The following is an 18960-nucleotide window of genomic DNA, read 5'->3' on the forward strand; positions in this document are numbered from 1 at the left end:
ACTCGCTGCCATTGGACAGACAGTTACAACATAGGCCTACTCTTATCTTTCACAGAACAGACAATTATCATTTGTTTTATCTATTTGAGACTATGTAGCTGCTCTATGGGAAATAGAGCATTATATCAGCCTATTCAATTGATAATGACCAATGGGTGCCAGTTTCTAAGTAGTTAACCATATTAACATAACAATATATGTGGCCTAGACATGGATATTGCCCAATCAACTCGTAATCTACAGAAATGTCCACCACATCACACAGTATAAAACTTAGTAGGCTCAGTGGATTCACCTATGTTAAATCATGTCAGGTTAGTTTGGTTCAAGGTTCAAGTATAATAATTTATGAGACAAAAATGTAAACAGCACAAATGTACAATCACATCTCGGCTAGAATGATAACATAAAGTCCTGACTACTCCTTGTTATTGTGGTCCTAAATACTACAATGATTAGTTTGGATGCATTGCTTCTATCATGTCCAATTAAAAATAAATACATTACATACATACAGAAATCTGCCTTCTCCTGTATTGTATTAGTGACATTCATTATAAATAGTAAAATAACAGGACAGAGCAAAAAAGGCCTCTGTTGTGTCTTTATCTGATCACATGCAATCAGACACTCACACTGCACAGCAATATATAAACTTTATTACAGGCTCAAGGCCCACAGGGTAAGAAGACAATACATTACAAAGATAATAATTTAAAAAAACAACAACAGAGAGTACATTCACAAAGCCCCACCGGAGCTAAAGAGGCACTCATGCCACTCATGCCAGTGTCCACTAATGGTAGACGTGTACCTGACAGAGCTACATCCAGGGTCTGTCATCAGTCTCTGGAACAATCTGAAACAATGTATCTTTCCTGTGGCTGTTATAATGAACACAAACAGATCAGAAAGTAATTCAACATACAACAATGTAAGGGATTCCTTTCTATTAAAAGCAAAATCATAACTGGGTCAAAGTTGCTTGGTTCTCCCCATATAAAGGCATGTAGGTAACAGTAACATGATATTATGTCATGAATGATAAAAGTAATGTTTAAACACTTTGATGTGTGTGAGTTTATCTGGAGACTTACTCAGTCTGTGACTTACAGAGATCTTGATGGTCTTTGGGTTCCACCCGTTCATCAGAATTGCCGCTGGTGCCGTCTAGAGATTTCATCTTCACTTGAAGTCTGGAGTCTATTATGTACAGTGTATTCTGGACAGTTGTGGACACTCTGCAACTAACCTAACCTAACACACACTATGTGTTAATGTTGATCAATATAATAATGTAAAAATACAAAGTTAAGTAGACCTAAGTAAGAAATAGTAAATACATTGTAATAATACATTGAAGGGGAAAATGTAGGAAAACAAATGCAACTCAGCATTGAATTTATGGCAAACATTTTGCTAACCCTTTCCAAATAATATACAATTAAGAAGTGGGATGTTACACTTAGTAAGAGAAAGAATTAACGAAATATTACATTTTTAAAAAGCTAGAAGACTCACCTATTATAGTAACCATGTGAATTGCTAATAATGTTATGGGTCAGATGTGTAAAGATCTATCACATTGTATTGTTCTTTTCAGACTCAACAATAATAATGATGATGTTACTTAAATGCTGATCAATGTGTGAATCTGGCTCTTATCAGGTGTGTGTTTTCTCTCCCTGTCCTGTGCTGTCCTCAGTTAAACCAAGACAGTGCTGTTGTGACCAATGTGGAAAAAGCCTTCAGCTCAATTTATTATCTCAAAGTAGACCAGAGAATTCATACCGGAGTGAAGCCATTCAGCTGTGAACAATGTGGGAAGTATTTTGCTCGGTCTGGACAATTAAAAGATCATAAGCGTTCACATACTGGAGAGAAACCTTATTGTTGTGACCAGTGTGGGAAAAGATTTGTTCAAAAGGGGATTTTAAAAGAACACCAGAGAATTCACACTAGAGAGAAGCCCTATTGCTGTGACCAGTGTGGGAAAAGCTTTACTCGATTGTCTTATCTCAAAATACATGAACGAATTCACACAGGAGAGAAACCATACAGCTGTGTCCAATGTGGGGAAAAGTTCAGTTTAATGGCTGCTCTGAAAGTACACCAGAGATTTCACACCGAAGAAAAGCCTTACTGCTGTGAACACTGTGGCAAACGTTTCACTGTAAAATCTAGCCTCGTACAACACAAGAAGATTCACACTTGAGAGAGACCTTACTGCTGTCACCAATGTGGGAAAAGGTTCACTCTGAAGACGGCTCTGAAAAGACACCTGAAAATCCACACTGGTGAGAAGCCATATACTGCTGTGTCCAGTGTGAGAAAAGGTTCAGTGATATGCATCATCTCAAAGCACACCAGAAAAATCACACTGGAAAGAAACCTTATTGCTGTGACCAGTGTGGAAAGAGCTTTCCTAGACTGGAACATATCAAAATACACCAACAAATTCACACCGGAGAGAAACCTTATATCTGTAACCAATGTGGGGAAAGCTCTGTCAGGTACACGTCTACCGTTAGAGGACACTGGCATGAGTGCCTCTTTAGCTCCGGTGGGGCTTTGTGAATGTACTCTCTGTTGTTGTTTTTTTTAATTATTATCTTTGTAATGTATTGTCTTCTTACCCTGTGGGCCTTGAGCCTGTAATAAAGTTTATATATTGCTGTGCAGTGTGAGTGTCTGATTGCATGTGATCAGATAGACACAACAGAGGCCTTTTTTGCTCTGTCCTGTTATTTTACTATTTATAATGAATGTCACTAATACAATACAGGAGAAGGCAGATTTCTGTATGTATGTAATGTATTTATTTTTAATTGGACATGATAGAAGCAATGCATCCAAACTAATCATTGTAGTATTTAGGACCACAATAACAAGGAGTAGTCAGGACTTTATGTTATCATTCTAGCCGAGATGTGATTGTACATTTGTGCTGTTTACATTTTTGTCTCATAAATTATTATACTTGAACCTTGAACCAAACTAACCTGACATGATTTAACATAGGTGAATCCACTGAGCTAAGTTTTATACTGTGTGATGTGGTGGACATTTCTGTAGATTACGAGTTGATTGGGCAATATCCATGTCTAGGCCACATATATTGTTATGTTAATATGGTTAACTACTTAGAAACTGGCACCCATTGGTCATTATCAATTGAATAGGCTGATATAATGCTCTATTTCCCATAGAGCAGCTACATAGTCTCAAATAGATAAAACAAATGATAATTGTCTGTTCTGTGAAAGATAAGAGTAGGCCTATGTTGTAACTGTCTGTCCAATGGCAGCGAGTTAGGTCATGTTTTGTGTTCCTTTAACTTAACTCTTTGAATTAGCTTGGCTCTCTTTTTAACTCATGAATGCAAAAGCAGTCTTCTAAAGTAACCATAACAATGAATTTGCCTTTTAAATCATGTTAAACCACAAAGCAATAAAACACTTAGCTTCAACTCAAAATAGTAACCTTGACTTAATGTCTAGTGAACAAATGGACTCTTTAGCTACAAGAAAAGGCACACAATAACTCCACACAACTGAGTTTTATATAGAAATAAATATTTATAGAAAATGTAAACAGTAAGTATAAATAAATAGATGGATAGATAGATAGATAGATAGATAGATAGATAGATAGATAGATAGATAGATAGAGTCACTTAATGACAATTATAATAATTTGTGAGCCTACACACTCACACACAGACCCTAAAAGCCAGCAAAATGAAATACTACCTAAGTTAACCTTAACTTGTGTCAGACTTGAATTCAAATGCAAGAGCAGCTTTATATAAATGTAGTAGTAGTAGTGTTATGAGAGGGAAGGTGATGTTTGTTCAGACTAGCAGGGACTTAGGTGGGACAGTTAACAAAGCATTATCCAGTTTCTGTCTATTGTTGATCCCTCCCCCCACCACCACCCTGATTGGTCCATCAGAGTCATTTTGAGTATTTAACATAGCCCTGTTTTAGCTCCATGACACAGTCATGACACAGTTACATGTGTGCAAGTTCCTGATGCTGAACTCTCTTCTGGACTAAAGGTGAAGTATAAATAAATAGATGGATAGATAGATGGATAGATGGATAGATGGATAGATAGATAGATAGATAGATAGTAGGTTGGTGCACCAATTGATGCAGGTTAGAGTTGTCCTATCTAAAAAAGAAGGTAACATTTGAATTCCCCATCAAAAAATACATACAATAGACATCCAATTTGTTTTTGAGATGGATAGGGTACAATTGGCAATTATAAAATACCAATTGATGCAGGTTAGAGTTGTCCTATCCCAAAAAGAAGGTAATATTTGAATTCTCCATCAAAAAATACATACAATAGACATCCAATTTGTTTTTCAGATGGATAGGGTACAATTGGCAATTATAAAATACCAATTGATACAGGTTAGAGTTGTCCTATGCAAAAAAGAAGGTCATATTTGAATTCTCCATCAAAAAATACATACAATAGACACTTTTTTTTTTTTTTTTCCGCTGCCTTTTTTTCGCGGCCTCGTCCATGGACTCGTCCACGGCCGGCCGTTTGCGTCCACGTCCGCGGCCTCGTCCACGGCCGCGTCCCCGGCCGTCTGCGTCCACGGCCTCGTCCACGGCCGCGTCCACGGCCGGGACGGCCGGCCGTTTGCGTCCGTGGACGCGGCCTCGCGTCCACGGACGTTTTTTCCGCGTCCGCGTCCATGGACGCGTCCACGGCCGCGTCCATGGACGTGGACGCGGTGGCCAACGGCTCTTGCTGAGAGTGAGAGTGTGAGTGTGCCTGGCCTGAACAACAGCGCCCCTTCCTTAACATGTGTGGTCAGTAAAGGTATTGCAGGCTACATACAGACTCAGGCTACATACAGACACGCATACCCACAAGCACGGCCACGTATAGGAGACGGTGTGACCACCGCTCAAAAATCAAATTAACTGATACATCCATTGAATAATACCTGTAAGATTGTTGGAAATGGTTGCCCATCAGAGCAGTGTTATTTGGGGTCTCCTGCAGGGGAGAGGCTGTCACTAAAAGCCTGCATTGGTAGAGCATGGAGGGGCCAACCTTTGGGATATGAATAATTCGGAAGGCCTCAACTGTCTGACTAAAGAACCCAGCTGTTTTTAGATCTGAGCCAGAAATCACATTCACATTGTTCCAGAGAACACACAGAATAATAACCTGTCTGCAGGCTCTTCACACACACAAGGCCAAGTGTGAACTTAAAATGATTCCTTGCAAAGAGTCAGACAAAGAATTCAGAAACTGCATTTTATAATGGATAGAAAAAATATCGTCGTTGTCGGGTGGAAACCAAGACCGTTCGTTTTGTATTTATCATTTTAAAAATGAACTAAACTAGTGAAAACAGCAGATCTACAAGCACACAACGCCTCGCACCGTGAGGCGTTGTGTGCTTGCAGATCGGCTGTTTTCACTACTTGTGTGCGACAGCCTATGATGAAGCAGGGCTTTACTTGGTGAAAAAACGTACAAATGTGAAACTTGGAGATACAAGGTTTCTGCCCGACAGTGACGATATATTTTCTTTTTGTATGTGAAACTCATATTCACCAAATATTACCATGAATTAGATATTGTATACTATACTGTATAAATTCTACAGCTCAACAAAGGGGGGTTTACAGTCAAAAGTGGAGGTGATGTGGCAGCCGCCTGCCTGTCTCAACTATTCAGGCATCAGGGTGTGACCATCATTAATATTCCCTTTGTTAAATCTAGGAGCTGGGGGCCAGTGGCCCACGGAGGTGTTGGTAACCTGTTGTTTAGACAGAAGGCCATTTGGGTACAATATGCTAAATCTAATCTCAAAAGAGAATCAACATGTCTGGGTCTCTGAGCCAATGGAATTACAGAATCTGTCTCAGCTAACTCTGAAAGTGTATAAAACCTGAGCAAAATAATGTCTTGGGGGTCTTCTCCAGCCGGGAGCCGAAGGGCTGCCTGGCTCTCTGTAACCATGGCTTCATATTCTATGCAATAAACCAACCAACCTGTGGATCCCAGAACATCTCTCTCTGCTTGTCTTTTCTCTTAACTTATTCTCCGTGGCAACAAAGGAAATATGATTACATTCAACTCACAGTAACTCCGGGTATTTCTATTCTAGACTCTTTGTCTAGTGGGATATTTCATATTCATAATATCAGACCCGCCATTCCAGGCATGCCCGCAAGTATGAACGGGTGCAAATCGCCCATCCTGTGTGGGATCAATTACTAGCGAGACGCACTGTGCATAATGACACCACTGTTTTACAATTTATCACACAGACAGACAGACAGACCGCACACCACACACAGACAGAGGCAGACACACATAGTGAGACTATGGGCAGTCCTGTCACAATTACAATGTCTGTCGCCACCATCAGGCCGATTCTTTTCCTACAGATTTTGGCCTAAAATCACGCAAAGCGGTACACAGTATCTCTACAGTCATGTCATCAACATGGATCTGTCCCATTTCCCATATTCCCTCCTGATTGCCTATGATTGCCTTCAAAAGTTTGGGTATGCGACCTGACGGTCGCTTATCTCCCGATTAGGGAGTCTTACTGGTATATTTAATATGTTATGCGTCATATCCGCCATGTGCAAATTCAAAGCGTAGAAGGCAAACAGAAATGTAATTGTCAACAACACAATTAAATCGTTAATCACAATTATTTGTGTGACAATTAATCGTCAATTAAAGTTTGTAATGGTGACAGCTCTAACCGTGGGCACATACGGCGTGCGCACACTGCACGCAGACATAGCGACATAAAGTGATACTTTATGTGATACAATAGACAGGTATGTCCGTGGGTATGTGGCTGGCTGGCTGGGTGGGTGGCTGGCTGGCTGGCCATGTCCGTAGCCTGGCAATACCTTGAGTGGCCACACACAACACACTAGTTAAAGGAGGGGCGCTGTTTTGTGCAGGCCAGGCACACTCACCACTCACTCACAGGCACAGTTTACACTCACTCACTCACTCACATAGGGTACAGCTGCTCAAATTCACCGCTCCACTTCGAACCGAGGTTTGATTTTTTTTTATATAACTTTTATCCCACGATTTTGCAACCCATTTTCACCCAGTGCCAATTGCTTATGTAATCTGCTCTCCCTCTGCCGCGCCTAGGGAGACAACGAACTGACCTCATGCTTCCTTCAATGCATGAGTAGTCCAAGTTGTTTCTTTTGTGCTTTCCTTTTTGCTTTGTTTTTGCCAAAGTATTCTATTTTTTTCTTCCCCCTTTATACAGTATATATACTGTATGTTTGTGCTACTTCAGCTCACCTGATCTAAAAACAGTCGGTCTTGGCTGAGTGGGTATGAGAGAGGCAGTCTGGGAATTGATGGTCTGACGTAGAGATATAAATATACATAGTGAGAGAGAGAGAGAGAGAGAGAGAGAGAGAGAGAGAGAGAGAGAGAGACCCATGCTTATCTCTCTCTCTCTTTGCTGTCTAAGAAGTATGCACAGTCAGGGGTGTCGCACCAAATTCTGGGCCCTGGGTACAAGGATTCACTGCGGGGCCCCCATGGATGTTCTTCATAGGGGGAGGGCCATTTAGACTGTGAACGCATTATTATGCACTTTAACTATTGAAAAATAGCAGATAAGCTCACAGCGCGCTGCAAGCTTGTAGAAGCAAAATTTGAGTTACAAGTGTTTGCTTAAAAAATACATATTATTCAAAGATTTGCACACATTTTCACAACAAAAAATAGCAGCAGATATACAAGCTCACACTGCGGCACTCAGTGCTGTGCTGTGAGCTTGTATATTTGCTATTTTTCAATAGCTAAAGTATAAAATAATTAAGGCCCCTTCACCGTGGGCCCTCCCACTTTCTCCCCCTTGTGACGCCCCTGTGCACACTACAGTGAATACTCTGCTTTCTTGAGAACAATGGTCTCATGAATGAAAGGATCCTGCATATCGTGGCCGCACATACAACAGTGAAAACCATCAGAAAGCAAGGGGCCAGTGATAACGAGAAACAACAGTCTCAAATCCAGAGACAAGACTTTATTGATCCGTTTGAGCGCATGCAGTCGGCTCTTTGAATATCGAGGTGTTTCATCAGGGGCCCTCTCTACTGCCGGTCAGGAAAGGAGCCCAGAGATTTAACACATAACGCTGGTACTGAACAAATTGCTCTCAACATTGTGCCGACAATCCAGCGCATTTTATCGATTTTTCTGGGACCGCGAACAACTTCTTCTTAATAAGTCAGGAGTGAAATTCATTATCTGTGGCCTATTCTACGTCACCCATCTGTTCCCTCTGCAAAGGACAAGAGGCAAGAGGGCTCGAAACAAGGACACATAACACCAGGGACGTGCTGGCCATTGGGAAAAGCGGGACAACTCCCGAACGGCCGGTTCATTCCCGTCCGGTCCAGGCCGGCCATTAGGAAAAAAATACAAATAAAATGTCGGCCTTTGTTTCCATTTTGGGGGCTGGGCGGCCAACAAAATAAATCGTCACTGTCGGGCAGAAACCTTGTATCTCCAAGTTTCAAATTTGTACATTTTTTTCGCAAAGCAAAGCCCTGGCCGTTACACAAAAGTAGTGAAAACAGCAGATCTACAAGCACACAACGCCTCGCACCGCGAGGCGTTGTGTGCTTGTAGATCGGCTGTTTTCACTAGTTTAAATCATTTTTTAAATGATAAATACAAAACAAACGGTTTTGGACATACAAGGTTTCCACCCGACAACGACAAAATATAACTCCTGTAATTGGCCCACTGGCTTGTCACTTGTCATGATCTGAAATGGCAAATCTTTGAGTAGCAGCAGCGCTATAGAGAGATCTCTCTCTATAGTGCGCAATGAGGGCCTCTACAACTCTTTTTCCCGGGCTGAATCAGGGGCCCAGCACGTCCCTGCATAACACAACACGGCCTAGAGGGTGAACGAGAGCCGCCTCCACACTCGCCTGAAGAGAGCTTTAAACTGTGGAGGAAAAAGTACTGAAAGTAAAAGTATCAATATCTCAATGAAAAAACACTCTGCATGTTACAAGTAAAAGTCTAGTTGTAAAAGTACACAAGTATTGGCATCATCAAAATATAATTGCAGTACCAAAAGTAAAAATACTCATTATCTATCTGCAGAAAGTCCCATTTCACAAGTTTTCAAATATATGTAAGACGCCTCAGGGCGACAAGCGACCTCGCCCCGCGCCACAGTGATGTGGACATCAGGGATGTGGACATCAGGGATCTCCATATATGGCCATACAAGGGATTTGTTCCCCTGGCATCACAGGGATCTCCATATTTCCATATATGGGCATAAAAGGGATTTGTTCCCCCTGGCATCACAGGGATCTCTCTAACAGGGCATCATTAATATTGATGACATCAGGGAACTCCATATATGGGCATAAATGCGATTCTGTTAGTGTGATTATCACAGTGAAGCCAGAGCTTGATGTCAGAGTGGCAAACCCATTCTGGTAGAGCGGTTCCCCTGACATCACAGTGACATCAGACTGATCAGAGCATGATGTCAGAGCACAAACAAACGGACGGACAACAAAATATTGTACCTAAGTACAGTACTTGAGTAAATGTACTTGAGTAAATGTACTTTGTTACTTTCCACCACTGGCGTTATCAGCGCCAAGAGGAAGAGGAGTTTCCGCCGTGCTCACCAACTTTCTCCTGTGATAGTCGGGGGCGTTAGGGAGATGACATGGTAATTTCGTGCTAATTAGTCTAAAAGCGCAAAATCTTGCACAGATGTAGCCCAGGGCATGCTCTAACGATTTAGCTAGGGCGCCTGAGTCGGCGACCTTCGGGGTCGCCACAGCAGCCAAATCAAGTTGGGCTCCCATCGACTTTCAATACAAGAGGAAAATACCCAGAAAAACACTTTTTTTCTGGGTATTTAAGTAGGATGTGAGGGGTCTAACTAGGGGTTTTTCATGATGCTGAATCCATTGCAAGCATTTGTTTTGCACAAAAAACATTCCTTGGGCTACAAATGGCCCCAGAAAACGATGGTTTAGTGATGAAAAGTGATGAGTCATCTTTATTCAGAGTTTTGTGGGTGTTTTCTGGAGCTGTGGCGACCCCGAAGTTCGCCGACTCGGGCGCCCTAGCTAAATCATTAGAGCATGCCCTAGCTGGGCTACATCTGTGCAAAATTCTGCGCTTTTAGACTGATTAGCACGAGAAAAAAAAACCTAAGCCCTCCGACTAACATGAATGCTCACCCATACATGCATCGTTTTCTGAGGCCATTTATAGCCCAAGGAATGTTTTTTGTGCAAAACAAATGCTTGCAATGGATTCAGCATCATGACAAACCCCTTGTTAGACCCCTCACATCCTACTTAAATACCCAGAAAAAAAGTGTTTTCCTGGGTATTTTCCTCCTGTATTGAAAATCTATGGGAGCCCAACTTGATTTGGCCGCTGTGGCGACACTGAAGGTCGCCGACTCGGGCGCCCTAGCTAAATCATTAGAGCATGTCCTGGGCTACATCTGTGCAAAATTTGGCACTTTTAGACTAATATAGCGCGAAATATCTCTAACGCCCCAGACTATGAGGATTCACCTTGTTCAACCCCTCCACAAATCCCACCGAGACCCCCCCCCCCCCCCCCCCCCCCCCCACCTCCTCCACTCCTCTGCCCTCTTTGAGTTTACTGACAGCTGGGACCAAACAAACATCAATGCCAACACAACAACAGACCATATTTGTATGCACAGCCCCATGTCTTTGTCTTTGTTTGGGGGAATCTCTCCAGGTTCTCCGGCTTCCTCCAGAGTGTGGAATAAACGCTCACGTTGCCTGTTGCATATGCCATGTAAATGTCTCTTTGAAGTCAAGCTGGATATGTACTTAAATGAAAGCTTATTTCACGGTGAGTTAAACGCACAAGTTGTTTTCTGTTATCTCCCCAGGCGGAGCTATAGATTAGAATTGGAGATAGTAATCCAAATTATGTTATCTCAGATTTTTCCTCTTTAATAGAGGCAAAGCCTGACACAACCCATAGACTGTAATACAAATATGGACAGTGGAAAGCCACTGGTTTCTATGCTGCGCAAATGAAGCTTTTTTGGCCGTTGTATGGGTGCCGCCATCATTGTAGAATTCAACGGGTAGAAATGATACCATCTCGAATGCTATTGGCTGCCACATGCAACCACAGGGATACATGGGACATTGTCTTGAGCTTGCCGAAAATAAAGCACACGAAGAAGAATCATCATAAGACTATGATCACAAGCCCCTCCTACAGCATACCCTGCTATAAAAATCAAATATAACATAAATTGGACCATATTTTCACAAAACGCATATCATGGTGATTGAAACGAGGCTTTAAACTAGCGACAGGAACCATAAAGTATTTATGATAATGTTTATTAAGGGAAGAAAATCAATTGTAAAAGTTTGGGGGAATAGAATGGAATGTTGGAATCCTATGGAGAACATGTTGCTTCTGGTGCCAGAACAGCACAACTAGCAGCCAATCATACGAACTTTCAGTTCCGTGTTTGATTAATTTTAAATTGGGACAACTACACCCCTGACACAACCTTGTGCAAATGACCAGCTCCTCTCAGTTTTGGAATAATGTTTAAAAGAGTATATATGTCCAAGTCTCTCCAACGCTCCCGGTAGCTCCCGTGTGCACTTAATACATTTGATCCATTCAATGCAGGAAAGCATCTGCGTAATTTTAGATTTCAGCTATACCCATTTATACAGCACATTGGTTGGCTTAAGCCTTGGCTATTCAAAGATAGCAAATGTAAAATCTCGTATCACATCACCACTGCCGTACATACATACATACATACATATTTCAGAAAGCTCTTAGGATTTTGAAGGATTGTAGAATCAGCAGACTTGCACCATGTAGAAAGTCAGCTTTTGCTGACTCAGCGCCGTTCCAGTTCCATATCGATATGCAGAACATTCTAGAATCATCCAACATGTCAGGACCATCCCGTTGCATCAGCAGCTGGTGCTGCCTGGTCAAATCCTGTCCACACTCGTCACTCATTTGACAAAACGGGAGGGAGAATGTGTTGGTTGAGCACCTTATGTGACGATAAAACAGATTCCACGTTTGACGCATTCCCTTGTAAAGTTATTTTGTAGCAGAGTCTTGCACCTGCACAGGTCCAATTCTGACAACCCGTGCCCGCCCCGCCCATCATTAATCAGATCCATGGACCGACCCATTACCCGCCATTATATAAAAATCAAAACCAGATCCGCCCCACCCGTCAAAAGATTTACCCGTCATACAGCCCTCTATCCGTGATTACATGCAGTAAAGTAAATGGCCTACAGCCGCTTGCTTCCAAATGTCATCGCACTCGATCGTCACTGCACGCCGTCCTCAGCGTTTGCGACGCAACATACAGTATTTACATAAACGCCAGTCGCCAGGTCGGCTGCCACTCTTAATTCCCCGGGTACCCGTCCGGTTGCAGGACTCTGCTTTGTAGCACATATGTATGCCACGTACTTGACCATTCACCCTGTGGTTGGTTGTCAAGAATTAATATCACCAACTCTGATCTATTGCTCTGGACAGTAGCGTCTGATAAATACCTAAATTGTAAACGGTGGGACACCAGAAACACTTATCCTGTACGTTGACTCTGTGTGCAATCCAATTCAAATACTAGACATTACTCACAACCGCTGTATCCATGTGGGAGGCATACATTACACCAGACCACTATGCCAACTCTGTTCCCCCATGGCCTCCTCTTGTCTAATATATTCATTCAACCCAGTTTTCGACAGATGGCCAGGAGTGGCGTCTCAGCTGACAGCATCACCTTCAAAGTCCGACACCGTAGACGGACGTTATAATCACAGCGTCAATCTGCAAATGATTTGATCAAAAACCCTTACCATAATGTGATGCAGAGAGGATGGGAGCTTAAAGTTATCCAGAGAAACGCCCTCACTTCAACGTATAGCTCCCAGCATGCACCAGAACGAGAGAGAGAGAGAGAGAGAGAGAGAGAGAGAGAGAGAGAGAGAGAGAGAGAGAAAGGTGAGAAGTAAAGATGCAGAAATTGAAAGAGAGAGAGAGAGAGAGAGATAAAGGTTGAATTTCATGGATGAACTGGACCATGAAATGGAGATGGTCAGAGAAGGAATGAGAGAGTAGACAGACAGACAGACAGACAGACAGACAGACAGACAGACAGTCTGTCTGTCTGTCTGTCTGTCTGTCTGTCTGTCTGTCTGTCTGTCTGTCTGTCTGTCTGTCTGTCTGTCTTTCTGTCTGACAGACCGACCGTAAAGAGGTAAGAGAGAGAGAGAAGGACGTACATTCTTGAAGTCCTTGAAGGGGACAAACTGGACGATGTCTCTGAGGACGGGCTCTCCCTTCAGCGAGCGCAGGATGCCGTTGTCTCCGTCCAGCATCTGCATGTCGCTGAAGTCGGCGCTGCCCACGCCCACGATGATGACGGACATGGGCAGGTGGGACGCCCGCACGATGGCCTCCCTGGTGTCCGCCATGTCCGTGATCACGCCGTCCGTCAGGATCAACAGAATGAAGTATTGCTGAGAGGCAGAGAGAGACAGAGAGAATGGTTAATGGTAAATGGTGCATTTATATTATTGCGCTTTACAGAGATTGTGCATCACATTCATCCATTCACACACACATTCATACACCGATGGCAGAGGAAACCATGCAAGACACCAACCTCACCGGGAGCAACTAGGGGTTCAGAGTCTTGCTCTGACACAGAGAGAGAGACAGAGAGACACATGGTTTGCTATTTGATGCAGTAGATTCGATCCCCCTCTCCCCTACCTCGGGATTCCACTAGGAACCGCCCCTCCCCCCCACATCTTGTACTTCTGAGGGGAGACCCTCAGAGGGACCCCTAGTAGTCAGCCCACTCACCTCATGAACAAGAATCAGGGCAGTGACTCCGAAAAGGTTGACGGAGAGCTTAAAGGAATAGTTCACCCCCAAAATGACTGTTTTTCTATGGATTACTCACACCATGGAGACTTGAGTTCAATAATAGCTTTTACTTTTTGTCTCATTGTTAAGATAAAAATGTGATCATAATAAATGTTGCACCATTGATTTCCGGTTGGGTCTCCATCCGGGATCAATGGGGCTAAATTCATTTAAATTAAATTATTGTCTAAAAGAAATATTATTGAACTCATGTCTCCATGGGGTGAGTAATCCATAGAAAAAAAGTCATTTTGGGGGTGAACTATTCCTTTAATCCTGGTGTGTGCCTGCATGCATACACGTGCGCACACGCGCGCGCGCGCGCACGCACACACACACACACACACACACACACACACACACACACACACACACACACACACTGGAATAGGCAATTCCATCACAAAATAAAAAAAAATTGCTTTCTTTCCACGGCCACATTAGCCCAGGATATATATATATATATATATATATATATTTATATATAATCCCAGCACCTGGTCCTCTGTCTGCCCTGAGGTCTCCACCTCCCAGCTGGGTGTGCCTGGGAAAGCTCCCTGGGGAGGCGACCATGCAGGAGGCATCCTTACTCCACGCCTGAACCAGCCTCAACTGGATCCTTTCTGCACAAAGGAACAGTTGCTCTACTCTAGTCTCTCTCAAGGATGACTGAGCTTGTGACCCGGTCCCTAAGGGATAACTGAGCTTGTGACCTGGTCCCTAAGGGAGATGTCAGCCACCCTCCTGAGGAAATCCCATTTCTGCAGCTTGTATCTGTAATCTTGTTCATTTCGGTCATGACCCGCATTTAGGCAGGCATCGATGTACAAGACAGTTTTTTCTTTTTTGCAACAAGGGGAAATTGAAACAAGGTGTCACAGTCACAGACTTTGCTTGGTTTTGTATTTCTATGTATTTTATTCCCTGGTCTAGTTGCGACCGTAGGTCGCTAATGTCACGCCATGCAGCGGACTTGGGACATGATACGTTTCTGAACATATATGTTGGTCTTGTTGTGATTTTGATGTAATTCTGTATATGTTCTGGACTTTGGACATTGATTGTCCTTATTTAGGTTTTGGAGTCTTATGGTGTTTCTGACCAATCAGTATGTTCTGTTCTGTTGTTCTGTATTCGCATCTGTATTTGTCTAGATTACTGTGCTGTTTGGTTTTGGTTTCTGTTACTGTGTTTGCCTTAGTGCTCTGTATCTTATTTTGTAGTATTGTTCTGTGTCTTCCTGTCAGTCCCTGTAGTTCTGTTTACCTGCCTTGTCTCACCTCCCTTTGATTAGTCATCATGTTCTCCGCCTGTGTCCAGTTGTGTCCTAGCCAATCCTGGTGTTGATTTGTCTTTGAGTTCACCTGTGTGGTGTTACCCCCTGTCTATTTAAGTCCTGTGTGTGCATGGTTTCCTTGTTGGTCAGTAGACCTAGCTATGTCGTGTGAGTTTGTGTTTGAGTTCTGTCATTCTACCCACTGAGTTAAATAAACCCATTGAACCTTCCTGCATTGCTTGTCTGCTTTGGGGTCCTGCCCGGTACTCATTCCTGACAGATAGTCAGTATGATATGAAAGCCACCAGACCAGCCATCAGATAGATACATACATACATACATACATACATACATACATACAGCACATACTGTACATACTGTATGTACATACATACATACATACATACATACATACATACATACATACTGTATGTACATACATACATACATACTGTACATACATACATACATACATACATACATACATACATACATACTGTACATACATAAGAATGATTCAGAGGTGTTTCTATAATGGTTTAAGGTGGGAGGCCTCTGTAGGGGGATCTGGGAACATTATCCCTCATAAGGACCTTTTCTGAATTGTTACATGTTAAATATGTAAATCTGAAGCACTCTGGGAGTAGCTAAAGGAGATAATCACGCCTACAGTTTGTGGAGGAAAAAACTTGTCCATTTCTTAAAGTTATTTCCTCTTAAGTTGGATTAAAACTGGAATGCTTTATTTATTTGATATCCGAAGGGTGGCTGCTCTAAATTGAATCCTTAACAATTCCCCTATCGTATAAGTATAATCCCCAGGCAATAAATGAATCATTTGGGGTGCAGTGGTGTGTGGAAAACTGTATTCAGAAAGAGCAACTCAAATAAAAATAAACGTTCACCATTTTTGAGGCACTTTAAAGGTCTATGTCGAAGTAACTGTATATATACTGTATATCACAAAGTAAGAATAAGAATAGTAATCAGATTTATAGTGCTTTTCAAGATACTCAATGTCATGTCCCAAGATGATATGTCTGTTAACCACTTTAAAGTTGGTGTCCTTTCCCATGCATAATGTCCCTTTTCAAATCATTTATTTATTTAGAAAATACAAAAATGGCCGATCAACAAGCTCACAATGCACTGCAATGTGACATGTTGAGACCTTGTAGGTCGGCTATATTTGATATGTAACCCATTTAGTGCTCCAGACATGAAAGGGTTAAAAATCCAAGCTGCCGGCTGCCTGCTCCGTCCGCGGCCAGTCTCTTATTTTGGAGGCCGGAAGTAGATCGAGCTCACAATTCCTACTTGACGACCTTTACGATTCACTAGGAAGTAGTTCTGGTGCTGATGTAAACAAGAGTGGAAGATGGATCCCTTTATACTTTTGCTATTTTAGCGAGAATCCAATGCCATCCTTGGCATCAAAAGTGTTTTTTGGAGAAAATGGACATTAAAGATGAGAAAGACCGTTGGCTTCCATGTTATGGGCAAACTATGCCAGCTTTACTGCATATACAGTATATATCGCGCGTATACGCGGGATCGGCTACAAATGAGTTAACGCAACACAGTGTCAGCTTGAAGCATCGTTTTAGCCATTTTTTGCGCAATTTATTGTATAAGGCTTAAGTGGTTGAACAGAGGCCTGTGATGCCATGGACCAGTGAACCAGTTGGCAGCAAACACGTTTTAGTGGAGACAGGAGACCATGAGCTCACTGTGCTTTTGACTTCTACTGACTTAATATCACCCATAATCCTGGTATAATTGGCATAATCTTTGCTGAATAACATCTGCAATATATCAGAAGGCTTAAGACCCTTAACCGCAACCCTTCCCACCCCCCTCTCCCCCATTCTAATACGACTGCAGTGACGGTCATGTCTTGTGGCCAATAAAATATATTACATATTATGCTACAGCGACAAGTGTCCAAGTAGCATTTCACAAGGTTCTTTGAGCGTTTTGAGCATTCATTGTTGTTCATTCATACTGTATGTGACTTAACTGACCTACTCTATTATGTAAAGAGCAATGGTATACATTTGTAGTGATTTGGGTGGTAGGCTACTGTATATACGTAATAATCACACTTGACTTGACTTGGCTTTGTTCAGGCGACAATGTGTCTGTCAAATACAAACAAAAACACACGCAGGATATAGTCTAGTTGACAGGTCGATAAACACCAGCTGAAGCTAATACCATAATGAGGATTTAGTTTCATTTCAGTATTTCTGTGCACCTGCTTTCAGTTGATTTGACAGGAAGTGTCTTTCCTGGTATGAAATATACCCAAAATTCAGCTGCTGTCGCCTGTCAGCCGTTACCCATAATTGTGTAAAAAAAAAGTTGCATTCTTCCGTTTCATATACGACAAGCTGTTTATACGTTTCAACCCACTGGAAGCACTAACAATCTCTCTGAACGAATACGGAGAGAATAAAGCAAGGTGAAAAGGTGTTGGATATGTTAGTGCTTCTAGGAGGATTAAATATTCAAACACAGCTTGTGTTTTGCTGACTCGCCCGCCATGGCAGCCAACAGTTGGCGGCGAAGGTGTTTCACTATGCACCATACACCAATCTAGATCTAGGGCACAATAGGGTGGCTGTGGCTCAGGAGGTAGAGCAGGTTGTCCAATGATCCGTGGGTTGGCTGCGGTTCGAATCCTGGCTCACATGTCGAAGTGGCCTACAATGTGTCGGTCAGTGTCAGCTTGCCACCATTGCTGTGGGAAGTTAGCGCTGTTCGCAGCTTCACCTCTCAATGTATGTAAGAAGGAATTAACCATTGTAAAGCGCTTTGAGTCCGTAACTTGCTTAGAAAAGCGCTATAAAAATGCAATCCATAATAATTATTATTATATATCTGAGGTCGATTCTAAAAATCGGGAAAGTCATTTTAGATATAGCAACCTATGTTTTTCAAAAAGCGTAGGGTTTAGAACAGTGGTTTAGAACACTGGTTCTCAGAAATAGCAGTTATATTAGCTCACAGCTTGTATAATTGGTTTAAGTAGCATGTGAATAGGTTTTTTTCATGATTCTGAATCCATTGGAAGCATTTGCTTTGCACACAAAAACATTCCTTGGGCTAAAAAAGGCCATCACTTTTCACAAGGAATGTTTTTCAAAACAAATGCTTGCAATGGATTCAGAATCATTAAAAACCCCTAGTTTGATCCCTCATATGCTACTTAGAGCAGATTTTTTCGGCTGTATTTTTTTTTGTGAATTTCAGCAGCTGTCAAAAACCCTGCATGGATTTTCTGATTTGTTATACTCTTATTATAAGATTTGTTATAAACTTTAACGAATTTACACAAGCGACTTGACTAACATTTAAACCCTGATGTGCATGTGCATGAGATGAGCATGGACGCGAGAGTTTCACAATTAAATATCATGGCCACTTGTCCCTCAACTCCTGTCAGATTGGCCACTTCTCTCCCGCTTGCCACTCGTTGAAAATGAATGACTTGGTGTGCCAGTCACATTTAGACAAAAAGAGCAGCACACCACGTTACTATCCAGACTGAAGCTGAAATGGCTTTTTGTGACCCCATCGTGACACAATATCCTAGGAGTCAGGACCTAGTGACACAGGGTTGGGGGTATCTCAGGCGGGGTTGAATGTCAGAGCTCATCTGCAGGCTGGAT

At 42.3% G+C, this 18960-nt stretch overlaps 1 protein-coding gene across 1 annotated transcript in view; it reads right to left on the reverse strand.

Moving 5' to 3' along the window:
- Positions 1 to 18960, reverse strand: part of LOC308309114 (copine-4-like) — a gene marked incomplete at both ends in the record, with an annotated part of 292243 nt that overhangs the window by 41879 nt on the left and 231404 nt on the right. Inside the window, one exon of the mRNA XM_080754587.1 lies at positions 13362 to 13598. Within this exon, the coding sequence (XP_080610713.1) occupies positions 13362 to 13598 (237 nt within the window). The remainder of the gene's footprint in view (positions 1 to 13361; positions 13599 to 18960) is intronic.

The sequence above is a fragment of the Nannobrachium achirus genome (assembly GCF_963921795.1).
Source record: "Nannobrachium achirus genome assembly, chromosome: 2".
Lineage (NCBI taxonomy): Eukaryota > Metazoa > Chordata > Actinopteri > Myctophiformes > Myctophidae > Nannobrachium > Nannobrachium achirus.